Source organism: Euprymna scolopes, chromosome 26 (assembly GCF_053919585.1).
Source record: "Euprymna scolopes isolate OS-2025 chromosome 26, ASM5391958v1, whole genome shotgun sequence".
Classification (NCBI taxonomy): domain Eukaryota; kingdom Metazoa; phylum Mollusca; class Cephalopoda; order Sepiida; family Sepiolidae; genus Euprymna; species Euprymna scolopes.
In genome coordinates this window covers 76,642,424-76,665,644 of record NC_136507.1, presented here as the reverse complement: position 1 = coordinate 76,665,644, position 23,221 = coordinate 76,642,424, and the positions used below count along the sequence as shown (strand labels likewise).

At 32.0% G+C, this 23,221-nt stretch overlaps 1 protein-coding gene across 1 annotated transcript in view; it reads left to right on the top strand.

The window, feature by feature from the left end:
- The window catches only part of LOC145248204 (E3 ubiquitin-protein ligase COP1-like), a 105,958-nt gene that overhangs the window by 80,851 nt on the left and 1,886 nt on the right, over nucleotides 1–23,221 (top strand). The window contains exons 16-22 of the mRNA XM_080110066.1: nucleotides 674–755; nucleotides 2,520–2,636; nucleotides 9,471–9,588; nucleotides 11,680–11,804; nucleotides 14,787–14,875; nucleotides 16,512–16,571; nucleotides 19,571–19,615. Of these exons, the coding sequence (XP_079966192.1) occupies nucleotides 674–755; nucleotides 2,520–2,636; nucleotides 9,471–9,588; nucleotides 11,680–11,804; nucleotides 14,787–14,875; nucleotides 16,512–16,571; nucleotides 19,571–19,615 (636 nt within the window). The remainder of the gene's footprint in view (nucleotides 1–673; nucleotides 756–2,519; nucleotides 2,637–9,470; nucleotides 9,589–11,679; nucleotides 11,805–14,786; nucleotides 14,876–16,511; nucleotides 16,572–19,570; nucleotides 19,616–23,221) is intronic.

Here is a 23,221-nt window from a genome sequence, read left to right as displayed (position 1 = left end):
TCAACACAAGTAGGCGGGGTTCCTCAGTACCACGTTACTGACACAACAGTATTGCTCGCAACTTTAAAAAAAAAAAAAAATCTCAAGAAACAGAGGGAGATAACTCAATAATTTATGGCTGATTTATGTTATGCTTATGAATTCTGATTGCTTAAAAATGATTTTCTTTGTAAAAAAATAAAATTACTTGATTAATTTACATAATTTTTGGAATGTGATACTTTCGTTTTGTCACAGGCACATCATTGTTTTTTTTTTTTTTTTTTGATATATAGAGAGAATTTTAAAAAGAACTTTTTTTCTTAAGAACGAAAATGAATGATCAGCAATGCCCCTCGCACACTCCTATCCCTTTTGGTAATCTAGATACTGATTGTCAAAAAATGTCTGCCTCTGCTAAAATCTAAGCGAAAAGAAAGTGAGCCAAAGTGGAAATGACCCCACTACTCTTCCAGCTCTGACATTGTTGGTTGCTGATTAATGTTGGATGGATAGTCTGCCTTCCACCACAATAGTGGTACAAGCCATGATTTTCATGGAATTAATAGAACTCTCATGATCAGTTTAAAGGGTTTGGGTTGATAGGCAGACAGTCTCATACTAGTCAACATCATTATTAGCTATCTGGTATATTAATGTCTTTTTTTTTTTTTTTTTTAATCTTTTTTCCTAGGAACATGAAAAGCGATGTTGGAGTGTTGACTTTAATCGTATGGATCCAAAACTCCTTGCATCCGGATCAGATGATTCCAAAGGTAAGATATGCAAATGTACATGGAAAGAATCGGATTGTTAATTATTTGCTTTCATTTTTTTTTAATGAGTTTCTTTTTTATTCACCCACAAAACAAGGTGCATTGCTACTTGCATGTAAGGGGATATTATTTGGGACCATATCTACAAAGAAGTTGAGCAGTGAGATGTCTATTTTACATTACATTTAAATTTATGCATGTTAGTACACTCAGGGAAGCAAAAGACTGAGGGAATTTTAAAGTCTAGCAGTTTGTGGATAGAAATTATTAGGGTAGAAGGCTTTCTCTCATCCAGGGACCTCTGCGATGAAGAGGTTGGATTTGGCTGCTTGGCAGTTTGTTGGGGAGTATTTGCAACTGATGAGTTCATCAGAGCACATTTTAATACTCCTGTACTTGTAAAACGGGCACAGGGATACAACATTGCAGTGATGGGACAAAAGTTTGAGCTTGGTTGATAGTGCCAAATTTATTAGGTTGAAGACTCTTTTGGACTCTGTCTAATAGAAAGAGACTAGTGGTAGATGGCCCAGCCCAGATGTGGCAATAATATTCAATGCATGGGCGAATGGTGACTTCATAGATGGTAGAGAGATCCCAAACCTTCTTTGCAGCATTCTTGGCAATGTCTTCAATATATTTGTTCCATATTTTATTGTCTGACACTTATTGAAATATTAATGACAGCCTTCTGACAATGTTCCTTGTCTACATGGCAACTAAGCTCGAAAAAGTGTTCTTGCTTTAAATTGGGACACGATCAGAATGAAGACTAGAGTCGAATCTCCAAGAACATTCTGCAACAAGCGCTGTGTGGCTTGCCTTCAAGTTGCAAGTTGGGCATACTCGCAGTACCCACTTAATAAAAATGGATGACAAAAAAGAATTTGAAGATGTTTAAAAAATATTAACATTTAATATTTTAATTGTAACTTGTGATGATTAGATCCTATTTCATGAACATCTAGTATTTCAACTGCCCCCTCTCCCTCTTCTGTGACTATGCTGTGATCTTGGATTTCATCATTTTTAGCTTTAATATATTCCTGAAGAATAGAATAACAACCAACCATTTTACTTAAGGTATTCTGTTTTTATTTTTTTCTCCTAATTTTCCTGGTTGTGTTATTTGTTATAGAATATACCAACTAGGAAACTCCCCTAATCCATGGTAGCCTCTTACATATCTGTGGCAATATGCCTTGTTGGGTTGAATCAAAGTAAAAAAAAAAAAAAACCCCAAAAAACAAACAAATTATCTGCATGTGAAAATTACAAACTTTGTTTACAGTAAATATTCAAACATTATTTAAACATTGGTAATCTTTTAAACCAATGTATTTCAGGTGAGAATATTAAGTACTTGTGTGCCAGGGTGAAATTTATATATATATGTAAAATATTGCAAAATATTGATCCTGTAAAAAAAAAAAAAAAAAAAAAAAAAATCGAGTTTTATCATATTTTAATGTGGAGTTTTGCGACCAAAAAAGTGTAACAAACAAGGGAGATAACCCTTGACTTAACAAATTGTCTGCCATTTTTAAACCAGTGCATTTCAGAACGAAATAGTGACTGGTTTAAAAAAAAAAAAAAAAATACAACTAGCACATCTACTGGATCATTTTTATAAATTTTCGGAATATCGCTATGACATGTAAGTATGTAATATTTTCAATTTAAATGCGTTGGTTTAAAAGATCAACGTTTAAAAAAAAAAGCACCAATTTAAAACTTTTTTGCCTTTTTATTTTTTTCTCCTAGTTCGTTTATGGTCTATAAATGTGGAACATTCAACAACTTGTTTAGAAACGAAAGCAAATGTCTGTTGTGTAAGATTCAACCCAGGGAGCCGATTTCATCTTGCATATGGTTCCGCTGGTAAGTCTACCTCTCCTTCTCTCTCTGCCTGTTTATGTCTTGATAATTAGTTTAAATATTTGTCACTAATTCAGTCGTCTAGATTGAGTAAATGGTAGTTCATTAGCTGATTTCATAATGTGCCTATTTTTAATTTGTTGCTAGACCCAATTATTATTAAGGATTATTTCTTTGAACAAATGATTCCACTGCTAAATCAACCTCTCTCTCTCTCTTTTAGTGATTAGAGTTTAAATACTCATCTTAAATACTCCTGGAATGAGTAAACAAAAGTTCATTGGCTAATTTCCTAACACTTTCATTATTTTCAATTTGTTGCTCAACCCAGTGGTCTTATATAAAATTATTTCTTTGAACAAAAAACACATGGTGGGTGGTGTTAGTTTACTTAGTACTTCTCACAATGTAGGATAAACACGTGTTACTGTCGGCTGAACTCCACTTGAGACAAGGGATATAAATATATAGAAGAAGGCCACCAAGTTCGATAACTCTAACGAGCAAGTATTGCTGGTGTCAGGTGTAAGTGAAAGTTCCAACAAAAAAAAAAAAACAACTTAACATAAGTCTCTTAGAATTTCAGTAGAAGCACCATCTTTGTCACACAGTTTACGACCTGCTCCTGCCCCCTGATCCATTCAATTTGGATTTCTTTCTTTACCACCATTTCCTTTACTCTGGCTACATCAACTCTCAAACGTCTGTCACTTATAAGATTTGATGATTTTTAAGGTCGCTACCAAAGATGTGTTGTCTGTTTTGCAAAGTACTTCAGGCAACTTGGGTCGTCTGAAGATTTCTTGCAGTCTGGCAGCTGTCAATACACCTGCATCAGCAGCTTCACTGAGTGCAAGAGTCTCTGACGCCAATGGGCTCTTTGTTACTCGGTCATGTTTTTTTGATGACCAGCATATAGGAGCAAGTCTATTCATCTTACCATAAATAAAGATGATAAATCCACCCTGTGAGGAACCACCCTCTAAGCTGACATAGGTAGCATCAGAATAGCAAACCACATTCAAATCTGAAGGATTTCCCAGTTGTGAAAAGGATATGGAACCTGTCTTTTTATTTAAGCTTTAATAGTGATTTGTTGACTTCAAAATATAACCTCACTTTAGAAGATTTTCCGGTATTTCTCATCTTACACATCAAATGATACATCAGGTCGACATCGTTTGACATCATTTAGTCTTTTTAAATATGTTTTCTCCTCTTTACTCTGCTCATCAAATTTTCCTTTATGATCTTCGTTTCTTTATATCTATTGTAGAAGTAGATGACACATTGTTTTGGTTTATAATGATCCCATCTTCCGTTTGTCTAACATACAATCCCAGAAATTTGAAGGTTCCATTTTCATGCATTCCAACCTTGAATATTTTCTTTAATTCTGAAATCACATTTTTTTTTTTTTTTTAAATAATCATTTTCACAAAATATAAAGTCATCTACATATATTGCCAGAACACCCATCAAATTCTTGGATAAATCCTGCCAAAGAAACGGTGCCTTGTCATATGTACTTACCATTTTTAGTTTAGTTAATTTCTGAGTAATTCTCTTGTACCATGAACGAAGTGCATCATTCAATCTATAAATACATCTTTTCAGCTTCCACACTTGATTCTGGACATGCCTCAGATGATGGTTTGAGAAATACTTCTCTTTCTAGCATATCACCTTGCAAAAATGCCGAGGTGAAATCAGGTCTCCACCTGCAAATTGTTAATGGAGGCTGTTAACATTACAAGACACATAGCTTCATGGCTGCGTGTCAGAGAGTTTATTTTTAGGTTATGTGAATTTTCTTCATGGCCGCGTGCTACAAAATGAGCCTCCATTATCTTTGTTATCCGTAACTTTCTCTGTTATCACCCATCTTGCATTTTTTACGTATGTTAGAAACACATTCATACACTTTGAGTTTTCATGTTTTTTTATTTCTTTCTCATTTGCATCAATCACATCCTTTGCTTGTTCTTGTTCAGACGATCTCCTTCTGTTACTCGGAAGATTTTACCACTGATCAACCTTATCCCAATTGATACATACTGGACATTCATTTTCTGCAGCTGGTTCTATACTTTGCCAATCGCCAAAATTTTCAGTTAATTTTGTTTATGTACTCATAATCTTTTTTCCATTCATTACTTCCAATAATTTTTTATTCCACTATTTTTCCTTTATTCAGTCTTGCAGTATTTTTCAGTTCCTCCCTGTTACTATTGGAATTTTCATTATGTCGATCTTCAACTTCCTCTTCCAAGACTTCATTTATTTAAGGGAATTGTATTTTCTTTATTCCTTGGCTTTCCAAGGTTCTTGTTTACCTTCATCAATTGACATGGATGCATCCTGTAGAATGCTCCTTAAGGTGGGATCAATACACATTGTTCATCTTTACCTAAAACTTTGCAGGACCATGCTATCCTTTATAATTTTGTCTTTGATAATAAATATTGTCCTCTGTCACAAATCATTAATCTGCAAAATGTCTTCTATTAAATCGCAGTGCTCTCAGAATTTTTCACTTGATTCAGCCTCCTTGAACCCTTTCCTCGCAAAATGTAAGGCATTTAAATTTATTCTAACCATATCACTGGTTGTTAAAGCATCTAATGCGAATAACTGGTCTATCAAAATTGAGGGCATATTTATGTTGGATCCAAAACAAACTCATTTGGGTTATGCCAGAATGATTCTGAAGAGCATTTTTTGGCACTAACTGCTCAAGCCAAAGCTATTTCTAGTTCACAGTTCTTATCTTCCAATGTTTTCTCCATTGCCTCAGCCAATATAAGATTGTGACGTTCCACAGTGCCATTACTGAATGGACTTTCAGTGGCTGTAGTGCAGGTTTCAATATTCAGTTTTTGATTCATCTCTCTGTAACCATCGTTATTAAATTCTCCATTATCACTCAAGAAGCGTTAGGGAACTCCAAAATATGCTATCCACATTAAAAATATGTTGTAAATAATTTCTTTACTCTGCTAGGTTTTAATCTGCCTGACAGCAGAGTACCTTGTAGATGCATCAATTAGGTGTAAAGACTAGCATTGGTTATGTCTTAATTCTTATAAGTTCATACATGCAATGTCATTAAACTGGTTTCCAAGAGCCAATCCCATCACTGGACGAAGAAGGGGGGTCTTCTAAGCCTTAAACAAACTTAACACGAATCACAGACATCCTTAATAAGAGCCAGACACTCTTTATCATGAAAGACCCTATTGCTTCTCACCAATGATACAATTTCTCTTTTGATGCATAAGTTAGCTGTTTATGTAATTTCTCAGCCTTTGTTCTTTTCTCCATTCAAGAGCAGTTTTTTTTTTTTTTTTTTTTTTTTTTTTTTTTTAAGCTTCATAATGTAAAACAAAGACTGCAAAAGCATATTTGTCAATGGAAGACTGTCTTTTTCAATTTTATAAATCTGCCTAAAATCTTACAGTTGTTGTCACTTTTAAAATCTAGAATCATGCCAGCAGTTTTTATTGATTTATGACTTGGTAACAAGGGTAAATCATTTTTGACGATGTCAGCCACTATGTATGCTCTGACACCTTTTATGCCTCCTATAGTTACTGGAAATTTAACTGCTTTAATTACTTTTACATCAATAAAACAAATGTCTTGTTGGATTTAAGTCTTAACTGCTTATCTTGGTCATTTAATGTACCAAAAAATACATAAAACCAAAAGTTCTCCAGTAACAGTTCTCTAACAGGTAGAATCCAACATTGCCATACCCAGTGTCTCTTTTACAAGATTGGGCATTTTTATAATAAAATCATTTATCAATGTCCGATAACAGGAGTTGGAATTAATTAATGTGAAGTGTACATTGATTTAAATTCACAACAGTGTTAATATTTATAGGACTTAAACTAGTACAGTCTCTGGTAAAATGTCCAATAGAACCACATTTGAAACAATGCATTGTCCTACCTTGTCTGTCTGTTGGATTTGTTTTCTTTCCTTTTACTTCCGATTGAAATTTACAGTTTCAATTTCTTTCTTGATAACGGGAACTGTTTTGCATTTCAATGAAAAAAATGTTTTGCATTTCAATGAAAAAAAATATCAAAACTTTTTTTTTTTTTTTTTAAATATCCTTCATTGCTGTGTGTTAAACTTCCACATGTTGTCCTCGCTGAATTTTCGTTTTCTTCCGATACATTTGCTGCATTTAAAAAAAAAAATGCTTGAACTCCTTCCGACATAAAAAATTCCGTATTTATGTAATTTTTGGCACAAGAATTCATGATGCACTAAAAAGTTATTTGTTTATTCCAGCAGCTCTTTTTGTAAGAGTATAATTGCTTGAATGACGTGCATGCCATCGTGTTTTTGTCCCTTAAATATATCTCGTCCAACTTGTACATAATTATTTCTAATCCATCAGTTTGGCTGATATCTCTAAATGGCTAACGCATTCTTGTATGTTTTGTGGCAATAACAAAAATACTGTTGGGCCCTGTTTTTCCTTAGGTAAATCTGAAGATGGACCATATACTTATGTCTTGTTTCCATTCGGTGTACATTTCTTCACTCTGCAAAATAGGTGGCTGTTTTGTAAATGATGCCATCTTTTTCAATCGTGTTTCAACGCAAGTTGAACAGATATAATATCTGTCATACAAAAGAATACACTCTGCTACCAATGTTAGTTCACTTAGTATTTCCCACGACGTAGGATAAACACGTGTTAGCTGGATGCCATATTAAATATCTACTCGAGACAAGGGACATTACTAAATATATAGAAGAAGGCCATAAAGTTTGATAACTCCAACTTTAACAGGTTTAGGACATGTGCTCGGTATCATGTGGTACTAATTTAGTAAGAATCTCTGATTATATTGCACCTACCTTCAGCCCATAGCATGCATCCCAATGTTAAGAAATTAAGCAAAAAGAATTTATGTATAGTCTTTACAATAAAAATTTTATCCACTACATCAAAAGTCCTTGTGAGCAAAATGTAGTGAAAATAACGATGAGAATACCCAGATTGAATATGGATGTTAAAAAAATAGCAATAAACTTGTATGATGTACTTCCTTCTGAGAGGAAAAAATAAATACTGATCATAAAAATAATAGAAATTCATCCAGTAGTTTATTTAAAAAAAAAAAAAAGAAGCAAATTCAACTTTTAGGCGTATACTGAATATCACCACCATAATTGATATTCAAGGGAGATAATTCTTTTTTGTTGCATTCGCCCCCCCCCCTTCCCTTAACTTTCATAATAATGCCAACGATATTTAGCAGCAATATTTATTTTCTAAAACAAAGCTATTGAATAAATTTCAGTAATTTTTTGTGACCAGTTTTTATTTTGCCTCAGAAGTGCACCATACAGGTTTATTGCTATTTTTTTTTTTTTTTTTTTTTTTTTTTTTTAACATCTATATTAAATGTGGGTTGAACCATGGAGAAGTACCAAGAAACCTAATATCTACAAGCCTAAAAAAAATTCAAAATATAAAAAAATGAACAAAACTTAAGACAACTCTAAAGATCAACCCCAATTTTCTATGAAACAAACATTGGCATTAAACGACTTTTCAAAGGTTGATATGCTATTCATCCTATCAAACAAAACTATTCATCTTGGATTCAAATAATGTGGGCATCACAGATGCAAATATGGAGATTCCATTGATAAGTTTCATCTACATCCCGTCTCCTGCAGTCATAGTTCTGATTGCTTTCTAAAATGCACATCAATAAACATATAAAAAGAAGTCTGGATACAGTTGGGATCAAACCTGTAAAGTTTGATCGTAGTGATGAAAAGCGATCAGTTGGAATTATAATTTTTCTCCAGCAATTTGATCAGGTGTCAGCAATTGAAGTGGAATCTGTCGTTAAAGATGCAGAAATTAAAATATTTTCCTGCGGACAGATTTAGGTTTTTATTCCCGTGACAGTGTAGACTTTGCCCTCGTTCAGTACATTTCAACGGATGATTGGTGCAATTACAGTTTGTTTAAATCATAAATCTTGCAAAAAGTACTGTCTTATTCGGCTGACAGGGATCCCCCCCCTTCTTCATCCATTCCTCCAAATTATTTTATCCAAAAACTGTTTATTCTTAATTTGTTTTAAATGTAAATAAATTTTCAAAAAAATAAAATTGGTTAGCTGAAATGTAGACGAGTTGTTTCCCTTGAATTAGTGATTTTTTAATATATATTAAAACAAATGTCTACGTGACTTGAAATGGTTTCATGCTTTCCACTTGTTGCTGAATAATAGTGATTCATATGATTATGATTTATTGGAAAATTAAGTCCTTAATGTTTTCCTATTTAGATTCTTCAGACTACTGTTCTCATATTGAGTGTTATTTTTACATTTTTGGTTAATCTAACCTCTGACCTTCTTCAGGTATATCTTACTGAATTCAGGAATCTGCATGGAATTACAAACAGAATCCTTTATTTAATCGACAGGGATAGCATGCTCTTGTTTCCCCATTGATTCAATAATGTGTTCTGTTTGAAATTCCAGGAGATTCCCGAGTTTGACAGAAAGATGCTATAGTTCTACAAATAAGGTAAAGAAGGTCAGAGGTTCCATCGATCAAAATGTGAAAATAACATTCAAGATGAGAACTGTAGTAAAAAAAAATCCAAATAATAAATTTTCATCTCCAAAATTCAGAAACCCAAATGTCTATTTGAAATAGTTCCATGCTTTCTGGAATAATGGTGTTTGGCATTCATGTGTTTGGCATTCATGTGTTTGGCATTCATGTTTGCGATTTATTTTGAATGATAAATCATGATTTAACATTTTCCTTTTTGTCTTTTTGCAGACCACTGTGTACATTATTACGACTTGAGACATACCAAACAAGCTTTGTCAGTTTTCAAGGGTCACAAGAAAGCAGTTTCTTATGCAAAATTTTTGAATCCAGAAAACCTTGTATCCGCGTAAGTAAATAAAAGAAAAAAAACTTTTTTGCTTTCGAAAGATGGCTTTTAAAAAAATTTTTTTAAAGTTTTTTTTTAATCGAGTAAAAGTTTCTTATTCAAGGTAAGGATGATAACCATCACAGTAGTTTAATCGCTACTTTCTGTTTTGTTTTCTTGTTTTGCAACTGACTACAATATGGTCGTCTTCAAGTCCAATGTGAACAAGTTCTTAATGAGCTGTCCCCTTAAGTAATCCAATTTACCAAATTTCCATTACTAACGATTACTATAATATTTTTCCATTGACTACAGTACACTCATTAACCTTTATCCTCGAGTGGCCCCCATGTTTTGATAAGTGGTGACTCCTTTGTAAAAAAAAAAAAAAAAAAAAAAAATACTGGAATTAGTTGCCAGAGCAATGTCAAATTGTAATGTGGGAAAAATAACAAACAAAAAAACTATTGCTTTTAGATAGGCATACACAGATGAAATATAGCAATTTAAAATAAATTAACAGAAAAACTTTTTGATATGTTTGCATATCAAGCAACAATAGGTGTCTGCACAGAAAATTGAGTAGAAATTTAATAAAAAAAAAAAAAATAAAAAAAAAAATAAATCGATTTTATCATTTCTGATTCTCCATTGGTACAAACACATTTTATATCTTTTAAGCAGAGAATGAGGGGAAATAAATCTGAAATGTGCTTGTGCCAATCTATATATTTATAAAAGTGAATGTGTCTGTCTGTCTGTATACATTTTCCTTCGCAATAACTCAGTCAATTTTCAGTCCACAGACTCGAAATTCGATATACAGGGCACTGAGATTTGGGGAAATTTATGTGATCGGTTTTCGGCCAGAAATTTGGCTGTTAAAGGGTCAAAATTCAACGATTTGACCTTTGAGAACTCTACCGAACTCCTCCCACAATTTGGGGTCTAAACACTTGAAACTTTAGATATAGGTTCCTTGGACATGGATCTAACTTAATAACTCGATTGGAACCCAAAACAAATGTTAAGGGGTCATAATAGGGGTCAATGTTAAAAAAAAAAAATTGACTTTTTTTTTTTTTTTTTTTTTTTTTTATTTTTGCTCAGCATACACCTCCAAACACCCGGGCAACGCCGGGCTGAAATGCTAGTGGAGAATAAAAAGAATATAAAACTGATTTATATTTTTACTCAATAATATTCCGTAATTTTTAGTGTAGATACCTATTTTGACTGATATGTAAGTATATGAGTTTTCTTAAATTTATTTTGAAGTGCCATATTTCGCCTGTGTATTCACCAAAAAAAATATTGACTAATTTCATGATTATGGTATAAGGTGCCCACCCCCTCCAAAGAAAAGAAAAATCCTACATATGGAATCATCCACTCTATAATAAAGATCAATGTGTCTTCACTTTTATAATTTATATATATAATAGTTACTTCCATACTGTTGTGCAAAAGTTAACAAGTAAAACACTGGCTTTTTCTAACCCCTGGCAAAAATCATTTCCAGTCGTGAGGGGAAACAAAACAGCAAATCAGACAGCCACCTTGAAGTTCTTCTGCCTGAAATGAATTTGAGAAGAAATTTTCCATAAAAAAAAATCAATATATGATTTTTTAGTTTATACAAATTTTGACATGTTAGCAGTTATTTTTTTCCGACTAAAACAGGATCAAATTTGTTCCACAAGTCTGAATATCCTATACATCAAATTTAAAGTCTGTAGACCAAAAATTGAAAAATAGTTTGGTAGAGACCATTCTGAACATGCATATAAAAATCAACAATTCTATAGCTAAATATATTTAATTTTAAAAGAATCTGAATTTATAACAGAATCACTAATTATATTGAAATCAGAAAAATGTTGGAATTGTTATACAGATTTTACCGTTCCATTTTTCCTTAGTTATTTATTTCCAGTCTTAGGTTTAGTTAATGATATTAACTTCATAAAATTGAGCATCAGCCAACAAAAGCAGTGTAATACATGTTTCTCATCCTCCAATGGCCTCATTAGTTAAAAAAAAAAATGTTGATGCATTTGGATGGATGGTAAAGGTTTTTTTTTAATTTTATTTCATTTATTTTTTTTGCAGCTCTACTGACAGTCAATTGAAGTTGTGGAGTGTAAATAAGCCCAATTGCCTGCGTACATTTAAAGGACATATCAATGAGAAGAACTTTGTTGGTCTTGCAACTGATGGTGATTATGTTGCATGTGGTCAGTATTTAAAAAATGTTTTTGAATCATTCAACCTAGATTTTTTTTTTTTATCATTCAGCCTATTTTTTAAAAACTCGTTGAGTCTATTTTCTAATCTTTTATTTTCTATGCACATTTTTACTTTGTTCATTAATTTTTAATGAGTTGAAGTAAAAAAAAATATTTTCATCACTACACATTTGTCTGCAAATCTATGAGGGGGTAGGTTTGTCACGCTTCAGTTTGAAGTGGCATAGTCATTTGTCGGAGATAATTTTTTAACTGTCCACATCTAAATAATAGACTGTTGGTTGTTGCTAAGTTTGAAGTAGCGTTTTGAAGCTAAACATGCAAATCGAATATTTGCATTGAAATTGAGGATTATACAAATGGAAATATAATTAAATGCACGAATAAAACAATCACAAATTAACATGGAAATTTCATGCTGCTTTCTACATCAACCTTTATAATTTAATGTTAATATTTTTGAAATAATGTATGTTAGAAACAATACTATTCAAGAAAAAAACACTTTTCCATAAAAATAAGTCGCTGTCAGTTAAATATTCTTTAAATAAAAATGAATGATTCCTTATTTATTCAAAATTGTAACAATTTTTTTTTTTAACAATATTCTTATAACCGTAAAAATAATTGTCAACTAAATGTTCAAATCAAAGCAAATGTCACATTTTAAAAAAATTATTTGTTTAAAATTGTGCTGTTTTTAGGTAACAAAGCAACGATTTGATTTTGGAACAATTCATTTTAAAATGAGTAATGTCAGAATGTTTTACTTTAGTAATATTGGATTAATAACTAATTTAATTGCTATCTTTTCTAATCGGACAATCTCATTTTTAAAAAAATATGTGGGAAAGATAACATGTACAATCATGAAATGCCTTAGTGTATTTTCATATGTGTGCTAGATGATATCCAAGCATTGTTTGAAACAGTAAATGTAAATATGTAATGTATAAGAATTAACATTAATAAGAAATCCAAAAATCAGAAGTACTCTCATATAAAATATGTAGAAGATAAAAATTCAAGTGTTTGATGAGTGTTACCAATAGAGGTGTATGTATATATATATATATATATATATATATATATTACAAGAGAAAAATGCGAGCATGAAAAGTAATATGGTTAAGCTTAAACATGGAAAAGTAAAGGACTAGTTGTTAAAACTGGAAAAGAAAGACAAGATATCTAGTAAAAATATAATAAATTTATAACTTAAAATATTGCAGCTTTAAGAATCGATTATATAATGTTATAAATTGAATTAAAAAAAAAAAATTCTTAATGTTGCAATATTTTAAGTTATAAATTTATTACATTTTTTTACTAGAATATCTTGTCCTTTTCTTTTCCAGGTTTAACTAGTCCTTTACTTTTTCATGTTTAAGCTTAACCATATTTCTTTTCATTTTTCTATTGTAATCCATGATTTTTCCAGGCTTCCAATAAATTCACTTGTTCTTTGTTTAATTTCAGTCTTATTTTTTTTGCCCCATAAACACAATATGTAATAACAATGTACGGCACTTGTCTGCTTTCAATAAAATCCCCCAATTATCTTCCTTTCCTGCTTTCATTCTCACTTATTTCTCTTTTCGAATTAGTAGCTACAGTAGTTGCTGAAGCAACGTAGTTGCTATGGAAATCAGTCATAAAAAGCGTCGCTCACCTCGTTACATATTTTTATGATTTTGAACACCAGAAAATTCATAACTTTTGTTTTACTGAACGAGAATTGAACATTTTTTTTTTTTTTTTTTACAATATAGTCGAGAAAGTAATCTATAAACTGTAATACTTGTTTGAAATGTGGTTGAAAAATGAGTGAGTGGTGAAGCTCTAAAGCAGTTCTAAATTTTTTTTATTTTAAACACTACAGTGTTTGAATGATATATAGTTACTGTCAAATTTATGGAGCATTTTTGATTTTCTTAACGGTCTGTCTTTAAAAATCTACCAAAAAATCGGGTAATTATCTAATCAATATAAAATTTCCATCGATTAATAAAGAATGCACTTTTATGCACATAATTTTTTTTTTTTTTTTATATTCATATTCGTTGTATAAATATATTTTTGGGAACTTCATATCCCTCTTCCTCATTTGTCCCTTGTCCGACACCTTAAAGTCCAAGTGATCCATTAAGCACACACTCATTTTGTGAATGAGTGTAGAAAAATAAATAAAAAAATTTCACACGGTTCCTTAGATATTGAAGATTGAAATTTGAAGGTGTTCAATTTTTATCTTTTGCATTTTGAAGTGTGAGATTCATTGAATATGTTATAAATAATTATCTTTCAGATGAGGATTACTGTTTATGAAAACGGTAAAATATGCGTACTTTTAAATCTTTAAAAATAAATTAAGAATTTAATTTTAAAATGTGTAAGCTTTCCATGTACCAGTACATAAAGAATACTTTAAAGAATCTATAACAAAAATAAAAAAAACAGTGCTTCTTCATGAAGAAGCTTGTTTGCAATCTACATGCATACCATTCCTGTAATGATCCGGTCCCTATTGATTTTGTGATGGTAGTTTAGTTCTGTGCAATTCTAGGAGGTATACCCTCCCAGTTTTTACCTTCTCTGTTTGAGAAGGAGTTAGTTTATTGCTATTATTGTTAATCGCTTGCGGTACCATATGGAGAATGCTGACGAGGCTGCCCAGGCACTTATTGCATGTGAGAGTGCACCTCCTCGGAGGTGCTGACTTATCAATCCCACTTTCTGACCCTGGTGTCTAAGATCTTGCAGTGGGAGAGAACTAAACAAATATAAATTCCCAAGTGATGCGCGCGTGCACACACACACATATATAATCTTGTCTGACAGAGTATTATGCAGCCCTCAAAATTTCATCTCCCAATATAATTTTGTCACATTTTGTATTTTGCAAAATCTATTTCCAGTTAGCATTAAAATATGAATTGAAATATTTTTCTTTCTCTTTTTTTTTTGTAGGCAGTGAAAATAATGCTTTGTACGTTTATTATAAAGGATTATCAAAACAATTAATGACATACAAATTTGACACCGTCCGAAGTGTCTTAGTAAGTATCCATCTCTAATATTTTATCTGCTGTTACGCTTGCATTCATTTCTTTGTTTATTAATGTTGCTGCTTATTTTAACTTTCCTCTCTTTCTATATTGACGAAGAAAGACAGTAAGAAAACTAGTAACACTTTTTAGCCCATGGAGGAGAAAGAAGAAAAAAAAAAAAGACAGTTTAAAAAAAATTTATTTTACTTTTGTCATTATGTAAAAAAAAAAAAAAAAAAAAAAAAATTTAACTGCCTTTGCAAACTAACTTTTTTCTAATTAAAACAATTTAACCTGAGCTCAGTGGGTGACATATATTAATAAAAATTTTTTTTTTTTTATTAAGAAGTCCGTACTTGCCAAAACCACTGAAGGATAAGTGTTAATGAGATTCTAACAAAAGTAGTGTTTATTATTTGGATTATTCGGATCACTGTTATCTTGGATGTTCTTCTCACATTTTGGTCGATGGACCTTCTTCAGATGCATCTTGTCGAACTCTCCAATCTGCACAGAATTTTGAATGGAACCCTTTATTTAATCCGTGGGTGTAATTTGTGATCTGTTAGCCATGACCGAGCAGAAGTCTTAAATAACTTGTAATTGTAGTTTTAGTGTCACCCATACGATTGAACCTTTAGCTTCCAGAAAGTTCAATCCTAGAGCAAACTACCTCCAGATTCAGTTGAAATATATGTATATATACTTGCTGTACCCAGCCATGCGTTGCTCAGTTTGTTTGGACGTAATGTAAAAATGTACCGAATTTAAAACGGAACAAAATTGAAATTTCCGTTTCATTTTTACAACAATCGTAAAACAGAGCATTCTCCGCAAGTTTTACCTAACTTAGCATATTAATCTTATTTTTTAAGTAAAAATAATATTTAGATTTTGATATAAATTCCTAAATTCATTTCACTCTAAATAATTTAGGTGACTGAAATCGGAGTCTCATTGAATCTTTAATTTTCTAGATAGTAATGGTCAATTTTCGATGAATATTTGACAGGAAAGTGATGACATATGGTTAATTTAAATTAAATTTCAACCACATGATTACATTTTCAATAATTACGTGATTAAAATTTACTCATATTGTAAACACATTCTGTTTACGTGAAGTGAGACCACGACCTACTAATAACAATGTTTATTAGTAGACCGTAGCGAGACCAAAAGTTCCTTTTTAGTGATATCATGTGATGGCGGGCAGTGATATTTCCCCAAATAAAAAAATGGCCACATCGTTACAAAGAAAACCACCTAATTTATTAAATAATTAAAGATATATAAAAATGGATGAGTAAGATGAAAATATTATACCAAAATGTCAAAGCAATTGATCCAGTGGTTTTTTAGTTTATTGAAAATGAACCTGCAAAGAGTTTCATTTTTATATATATATATATATAGAGAGAGATTATAGAGTTCCATAAGAAACGCCTGAAAGTTTTGCGATTATATCAGCTGAAACATTGCGAGGATAATGGTCAAGAAGACAAAAATCTTCTGAATAATCCAAATTATTAACTTTCATCTCAGAAATTTTGCAACGTAATAAAAGATGATACTTGATATGATGACTTTGGATCCATTTGTTCCTTTTAATATTGTTCTCTTATTTTTATTTATTTTTTTCTAGGATAAAGACAAAAAGGAAGATGATGCAAACGAATTTGTAAGTGCAGTCACATGGAGACCGGTAAGTTTAATGGGGGGGATTTTTAGCTTTTGTAATCACTCCTTCCTCTTTATTTAAAATTTTTTTTTTTTAATGATTATATATTTTATTTTACTAATTATATAGATTTTTATATATATTTAATGCTGCTAAGACTAAACCTTTTTTCCTTTAAGACTTCTAAGAAACCTTCTCAACCACTGATTACTATGACTAATAATACGTATCTGAAAGCTCTTCATTCAAACTCCTCAGCTTAACCTTCACAAACAACATGAATTAGAACAAATATATTGAAGACTTTGCCAAGGCTGCTGCAAAGAAGGTGAGCTCTCTCTCTACCGTGCTAGAAAATTATTCATACCAGAGAGTATCCGGTATCTTTACAAAGCCACTGTTCGTCTATGCATGGAGTATTGTTGCCACATCTGTGGCTGGATGAATACACCACAAATAGATCCATCACTAGTATTTTGCTCTTGGACAGTCCAAAAGAGTCTTCAACCTAATAGTTCCATGCTATCAACCAAATTCCAACACTTGTCCCATTGCTGCAACGGTGCATTCCTGTATCTATTTTACAAGTACTTTAATAGAATGTTCTGACGAACTTGTAGCACCTGTGCATCCTTGACGAAAATGACCCGGATTAATCTGATAAAGAGCAAAATCCTGCAAAATATGAAAATTACTTGGTAATGACTTAGTATTCTGGGATTTTTGTGATTTTTCACATATGGCAGATATAATCTAATGTTTCACGTTTAAATAGAAAACAAGCTGAAGAAAGCAGATCTCCATTAAGTCGACTAAAATAACAATTCAGCAATTAACAAAAAAAGAAAAGAAAGAAAAGAAAATGGAGCAACGGAATCTACCAGAAGTATACTAGCTTAAGTTTAAATATATACGTATATATATCTGTATCAAAAATTAAAAAAAATATTTTCTTTTTGGGTTGCATAATCACCGCTTTAATATCAATAAAAAAAATATGCAAAATATTTCGGGAGCATTTTGAAAATTGTCACTTTCATCTAAGGTCACTCCAGACAAGGTATGAAACCACTTTATGTAAAGAGCTAAAAAGAATTGATACTGTGGACCCCCCCCCCTTCACTCGCCAAACTGTTAGAAAGTGAAAAAAAAAAAATGTAATGGCACTTGGATGTAAGACATTATTATTTGGGACCATACCTACAATGACACTATGTGAGGAGATGAATGAGATGTCTGTTCACATTACATTTAAACTTTTGCATATCAGTATAACCAGAGAAGCAGGAAATTGGGAAAGAATTCCAATGTCTAGCTGTCTGAGAGGAAAAAAACTATTGGACTTTCTTGCATCTGGGGACCTTTACAGTGAAGGGGTTGGATTTTGCTACTAGATTTTACTGCTAGGCGGGTTTATCTATGTCAAAGGGAGGTACAAGTGCAACGAGTTTGTCAGAACACATTCCATTAAAGCACTTGTAAAACAGTTACAGAGATGCAACATTGCAGTGGTGAGGTGGGTCAGAGCTTGATTGATAGTGCGAACCTCTTAGATTGGAGACTCTACCTTCATTATCTGTTAATTATCAGACAAACCCAGTCTGGAAGAGATGCCACCACTAGTATTCAGTCCCCTGGAATTTATGAAGGGTAGCCCTTCAAGAGCCCAATAGGGAAGGATTGAGTAGTTTTTCAGACAATCTGAACTTTTCCAGGTATTGTGGTGGCCCTACTTGTGAGGGTGGGTCAGCAACAAATGTGCTTTAATTGATAACATAAACAATAATATACAGAAATAAACTTAATATGGAGGAACTAAATATTCGATAAGAATAGAAAAGATTCCTTCAGATAAAAATAAAAAGAAATTAGGGAAGGGTATGAACTATATGGACTAAAGTAGCTGAGTATACTGTATTCTGAACTATTTATCTTGTAATTGGTCTAAAAATTAAAAACTGTTCTTTTACTGTTATAATCCTCATTTTTTTTTCTTTTTTTTCTTTTTTTTCTTTCTTTTCTTTCTTTTTTTAACTAAAAAGTAATAAAAATTTGATTTTCGATGAATATTACTATTTTTTTTCGTTTCAAAGCTATTTGTTCACATTTCAGCATTTTTTTTTTCTTTTTTTTATGTTGTTGATAGTGGAAAAAAGCTTGAAAGATGTTTGCTTAATTCCCATTTCATTTACGTAATTTGAATTGAGTTGAAAGAACACAGAATGCCAACTCTAAATATTCACGTGGGCGGGGGGTGGCGGGGGTACCAAATTTTTTCTTCCTTTCAACAACTGACGTTTGCTCTTGATAGCAGTAGCAGTTCTCCTTTCTTCTCTTCATTGACAACAAAGATGTTCACTCTTAGCATTAGCAGTAATTCTTTCTTCTCTTCACTAACAACAGCCCGAAAATGAAAAATAGCACCATCCAACACACATGTGAAAAATGTGACTGTCAAACACGATTTTCAAATAAAAACTATCACTCCTTCTATGTGCCACATTTTAGACTGTCAACAGCGAATATTTTCTGTAATAGCAGTCCTCATTTCAAAAGCAAACAGTTCTAGATTTTTGCCTTATTTGTATGACTGTTTTTCTGCAGTGGTTGCATGTTAGTTGTGGCAACTATCTAAGCCCTTGGCCTCTCCACACCGTCACCACAAAGCTAATTTAAAAAAAAAAAATGTAACACAAAAAGGACGCAGAGAGAAAGCAAATAGATTTTGAAGTTTACGTATGCTTTTAGATCTTTTTTTTTTTTTTTTTTTGTGATAGAGAAAATTGCTTTTTTTTATTTTTGAAATTTTTATTTATTTAAAGAAAAAAATGAAAAAAATGTTTTAATTAAAAAAAAAAAAAAGATTTAAATGCACAGTGGCAATAAATATAGGTTCTACAGCGTTTTGTCTAAATCCATCCAATGCATCAGTCATAGATGTTACAGATTATTTCTATGATTTACTTTTTCAACTTTGTGTTTTTCTTTTTATTACTTGCAATATATTTTTCTCTTTCTTTTAGGGTTCAAATGTATTGGTTGCTGCCAACAGCCAAGGCACCATAAAAGTAAGACCCAAAATTATCAAACATTTCATATGTATTTATATTCAAACGCTGAACTATTTACATCAAAATCTACCTCAATGTTATGTTACATAAACTAACCAAACATTTTTTTACGTCATATTTTGCTCCTCCAAAAAGGGGTACTCTGGCAGTGTCAAAATAAATAATTGACTTGCTATCAAGGGTTTCTCCTACATTGACCAAGGCCTAATTAACTTCAATAGTAATTGTCTCGGTATAAAGGGTTTCCCCTATATTGACCAAGGCCTAATTACTTAAGTGAAACATCAGAACAGATACTACACTGTGATCATGTATATAATTTATTTTGCATATAAAAAGTTACAAGTAAATTTGGAAAAAATCAAGTAAAATTTCACAAAACAAATTTAGGCACAAGGCTCTACAAGAAGTTCGGGAGGGGGAGGATGCAGGTCTTTGTGATTACAGTGATTTGCAGACTCAAGAATATTACTCTTGACTGGCAACATTTACCACAATACCACATGTGGAGTTAACCTACCACAATACCATATGTGGAGTTAACCCTAATTAATAAAACCCCAGCATTTTGAGAAACATATTTACAATTAAAAAATTTTTTTTTTAATTCTGTGTGTGTGTGTGCGCATGTGCATTTTTAAATTAAAAAAAAATTCTCTGGGTATGCGCGCGCATTTAAAAAAAAAAATAAAGTTTTAGTATGGTCCCTCCCTGAGCTAGTTTGAGTACTTAGATCACCTACTGTTTTCCGGGGAGCCAAAAACAAGCGGGGAGATCTCTAGTGGGGATTGAGAATTCTTGTCAGGTGTGGGGGGAAAAATAAATAGCAAGTGGGGGGGGGGTGACCTCCGAGCAGAGAAAGACGGGGGGGGGGGTAGGAAAAAATAAACATGTGGTGCAAGGGTTGAGCAGACTCGGAAGTTGTTTAATACCAAAAAAAACAAAAATCGGGACCAGGATCTCATTTGTACCACCAGTCAAGAGTCTTTTTAAGAGTCTAACTTAGTCTAGCTGGATGGGTTCTGTAGGACTCAGTACAGCGTGTGCCATGCTTTATGGAGGTAACACGAATTCAAACTTGGCTCCTCAATGGATGCATAAACTAGTGTCATGCACCCACCTCTTTTCAAAAATCCACTTGAGGCAACCTCTTCCAATCGCATCTGATCTTTACTTTAAGCAAGTCCTGATTAGGAACAGATGTCCCCTTGTAGACCCGCTTGAGGTGCACGATCCAAATGACCATTCTTGGCCTGAAGGCTAAATTTTAATATTTTATGCTCCATTCCTTGCAAGTAGATCTGAATGATGCATTAAATTGACTTCAGGCAGGATTTTAGTCTGATTTCTTTGTCAAATGGTGAGGTAATGTATAGCTTTTTCAAATGACCACATGAGTGATGAGACATTGTATGCAGGATGCAATCAAGCACGTAACAAACTAAAATTACAAGTAACCCTATGTACAATAATTGAACTAAATTGATGGACTATTCTATGTACAATAATTGAACTAAATTGATGGACTATTGTATAAATTGAAAAAAAGACTTAAGCGTTCTATCTTGTTCTATAACATTTGTCTTGCATATATCATCTTTGTAATTGTGACTCAATGATCACTTTCATGTTTGTGCTACGATAAAACAAAGGCGAGTTGTTGATATAACGTATTTGAGGTAGGAGTGTGTGCGCATGCAATATCACCACATACATAGAAAAATGTATTTCCAAACGTTGTCTGTCACAAACTCTCTGATCGTGTCAGTCTCCAGTGATTTTGTTCTCAGCCTGATCTACTCATTAATCTACAGTCAATTTCTCATTTTTGATAATTTTTTGTGTTTAATTGGTTTTGTTTGTTTTTTTCTTACATTTTATCTCTACTAGTGTTGGGACGATTCCTAAATTTTTTCCGATTCTAGGAAAATGTTGATTAACAATTTCCGATAACAAGTACGTTTTTGATTCCGATTCCCATGGAATTGTTGTTTTGAAAAATACCATTATATAATCGAAAGTTTGTGTAGCGAAAAAATTTGGTACAGCGACAGTGGAAATACAATTAAGGGAATTTCAAAAACGATTTGATTTTTTTTCGTAAAATTTCTTTCATTGAAGATAAGTCAAAACAAATATTTTAACCATGAATTAAACATGCACCATGAAATTAATAACAATCAATTTCAAGAGTTATTTCATATATTAAAAAATATAAAGAAAAAGTCATGATTAATTCAACAAAAATACAATAACATGTTTTGTTTGTCTTTTGATATTCATTTTTTTGTTTTATTATCTCTTTATCTTCAATAACTCTTTAAAATTTAACATTTTTTTTTTTTTTTTTTTTTTTGCAGCTTCAATCGCTAACTAATTTTTATTCCATTTTCTAGAATATTCTTATTTCTAAATGAAATTAAAAAATAACTAAATCTTTGATTAAATTTTTATCGTTTTATATTCAATCGTCTCAAATTATTCCTATTTATTTATTTGACTTTTAAAAAAATATTTTTAACAACGTTTTTTAAATCTAAATAAATTGGTTTGGGAAATTTTACCTTACGCTACAACAGAACACCGACTCTAATTTGGTTTTTTAAAGGTATTCGAGGTCGCTGACAATGAATCTGATAATCAAACCCACTGCAAACTTACCGTTTGCATGGTATGAACCCCTTGACCTTGGGACTATTTTGTATCATTTTACCACCTTCGGTAGTGTTTTTTCTTACATGATACGTTCATGTGCGAATGGGCGTAGTGAAGTTTCTTATCACATCGCGTAGGAATCTTTCTAATTGGAAAGTTTTTTTAAAAGTTTTTTCGTTTTACATAGTTTTTAATGCTTTTTTTAATTGATCAAAAAAAGTTTTCACAAGCGATTTGCAAAAACATAAGCAGCACGGTTAATTAAACTGCAGAAGCACCTGCTAAACTACACAAGTCCTATAATTGAATACCCCCACCCCCCAAAAAGAATGAAAAACATAAAAATATGTTTGGTGGTTATGACAACGAATCTTATAATCAAACCCACCGCAAATTTACTTATGGAAGAGTGTCAGTAAAAAAAACTTGCCAAAAGATAAGCACTCCCCCCATCTTTTTTTTTAGTCACCAGTTGGAAAAACCACTGATTTTTAATGATTTACTCGCAATGAGAGCACTGTAAAATCTTTTTTTCTCTAAGGGTTAAGTATTCAACTTTTTCATGGACTTGACGTAGTTAGGCTGTTTTATACATAAATAAACTTCGCTCACAGATGAAAACAATGTTACCTAGCGGCCCCTAAAGTTTCACAACAGTGCAAACAGATAACTAATCATGGACCACGAAGTTTCAAAACAGACAGTGCCTATGTATGCGATGGAATAAGAAAACTCATTAAGATAAATAAAGATTACCTTTAAAGGAGTTAATAAAATTCTTGTACATCATATTAAATATGTTATGAAAAGTTCTATGACGTTTTTATCATAAATTTTTGACAGCATTAATCTCACTTCAAACAAACAGTTTAACTTAAAAATAGAAGAGAATTGTAATGAAAGAATCGTAAATCTAAGGTATTTTTTAATGATCCGATTCTGATCCCC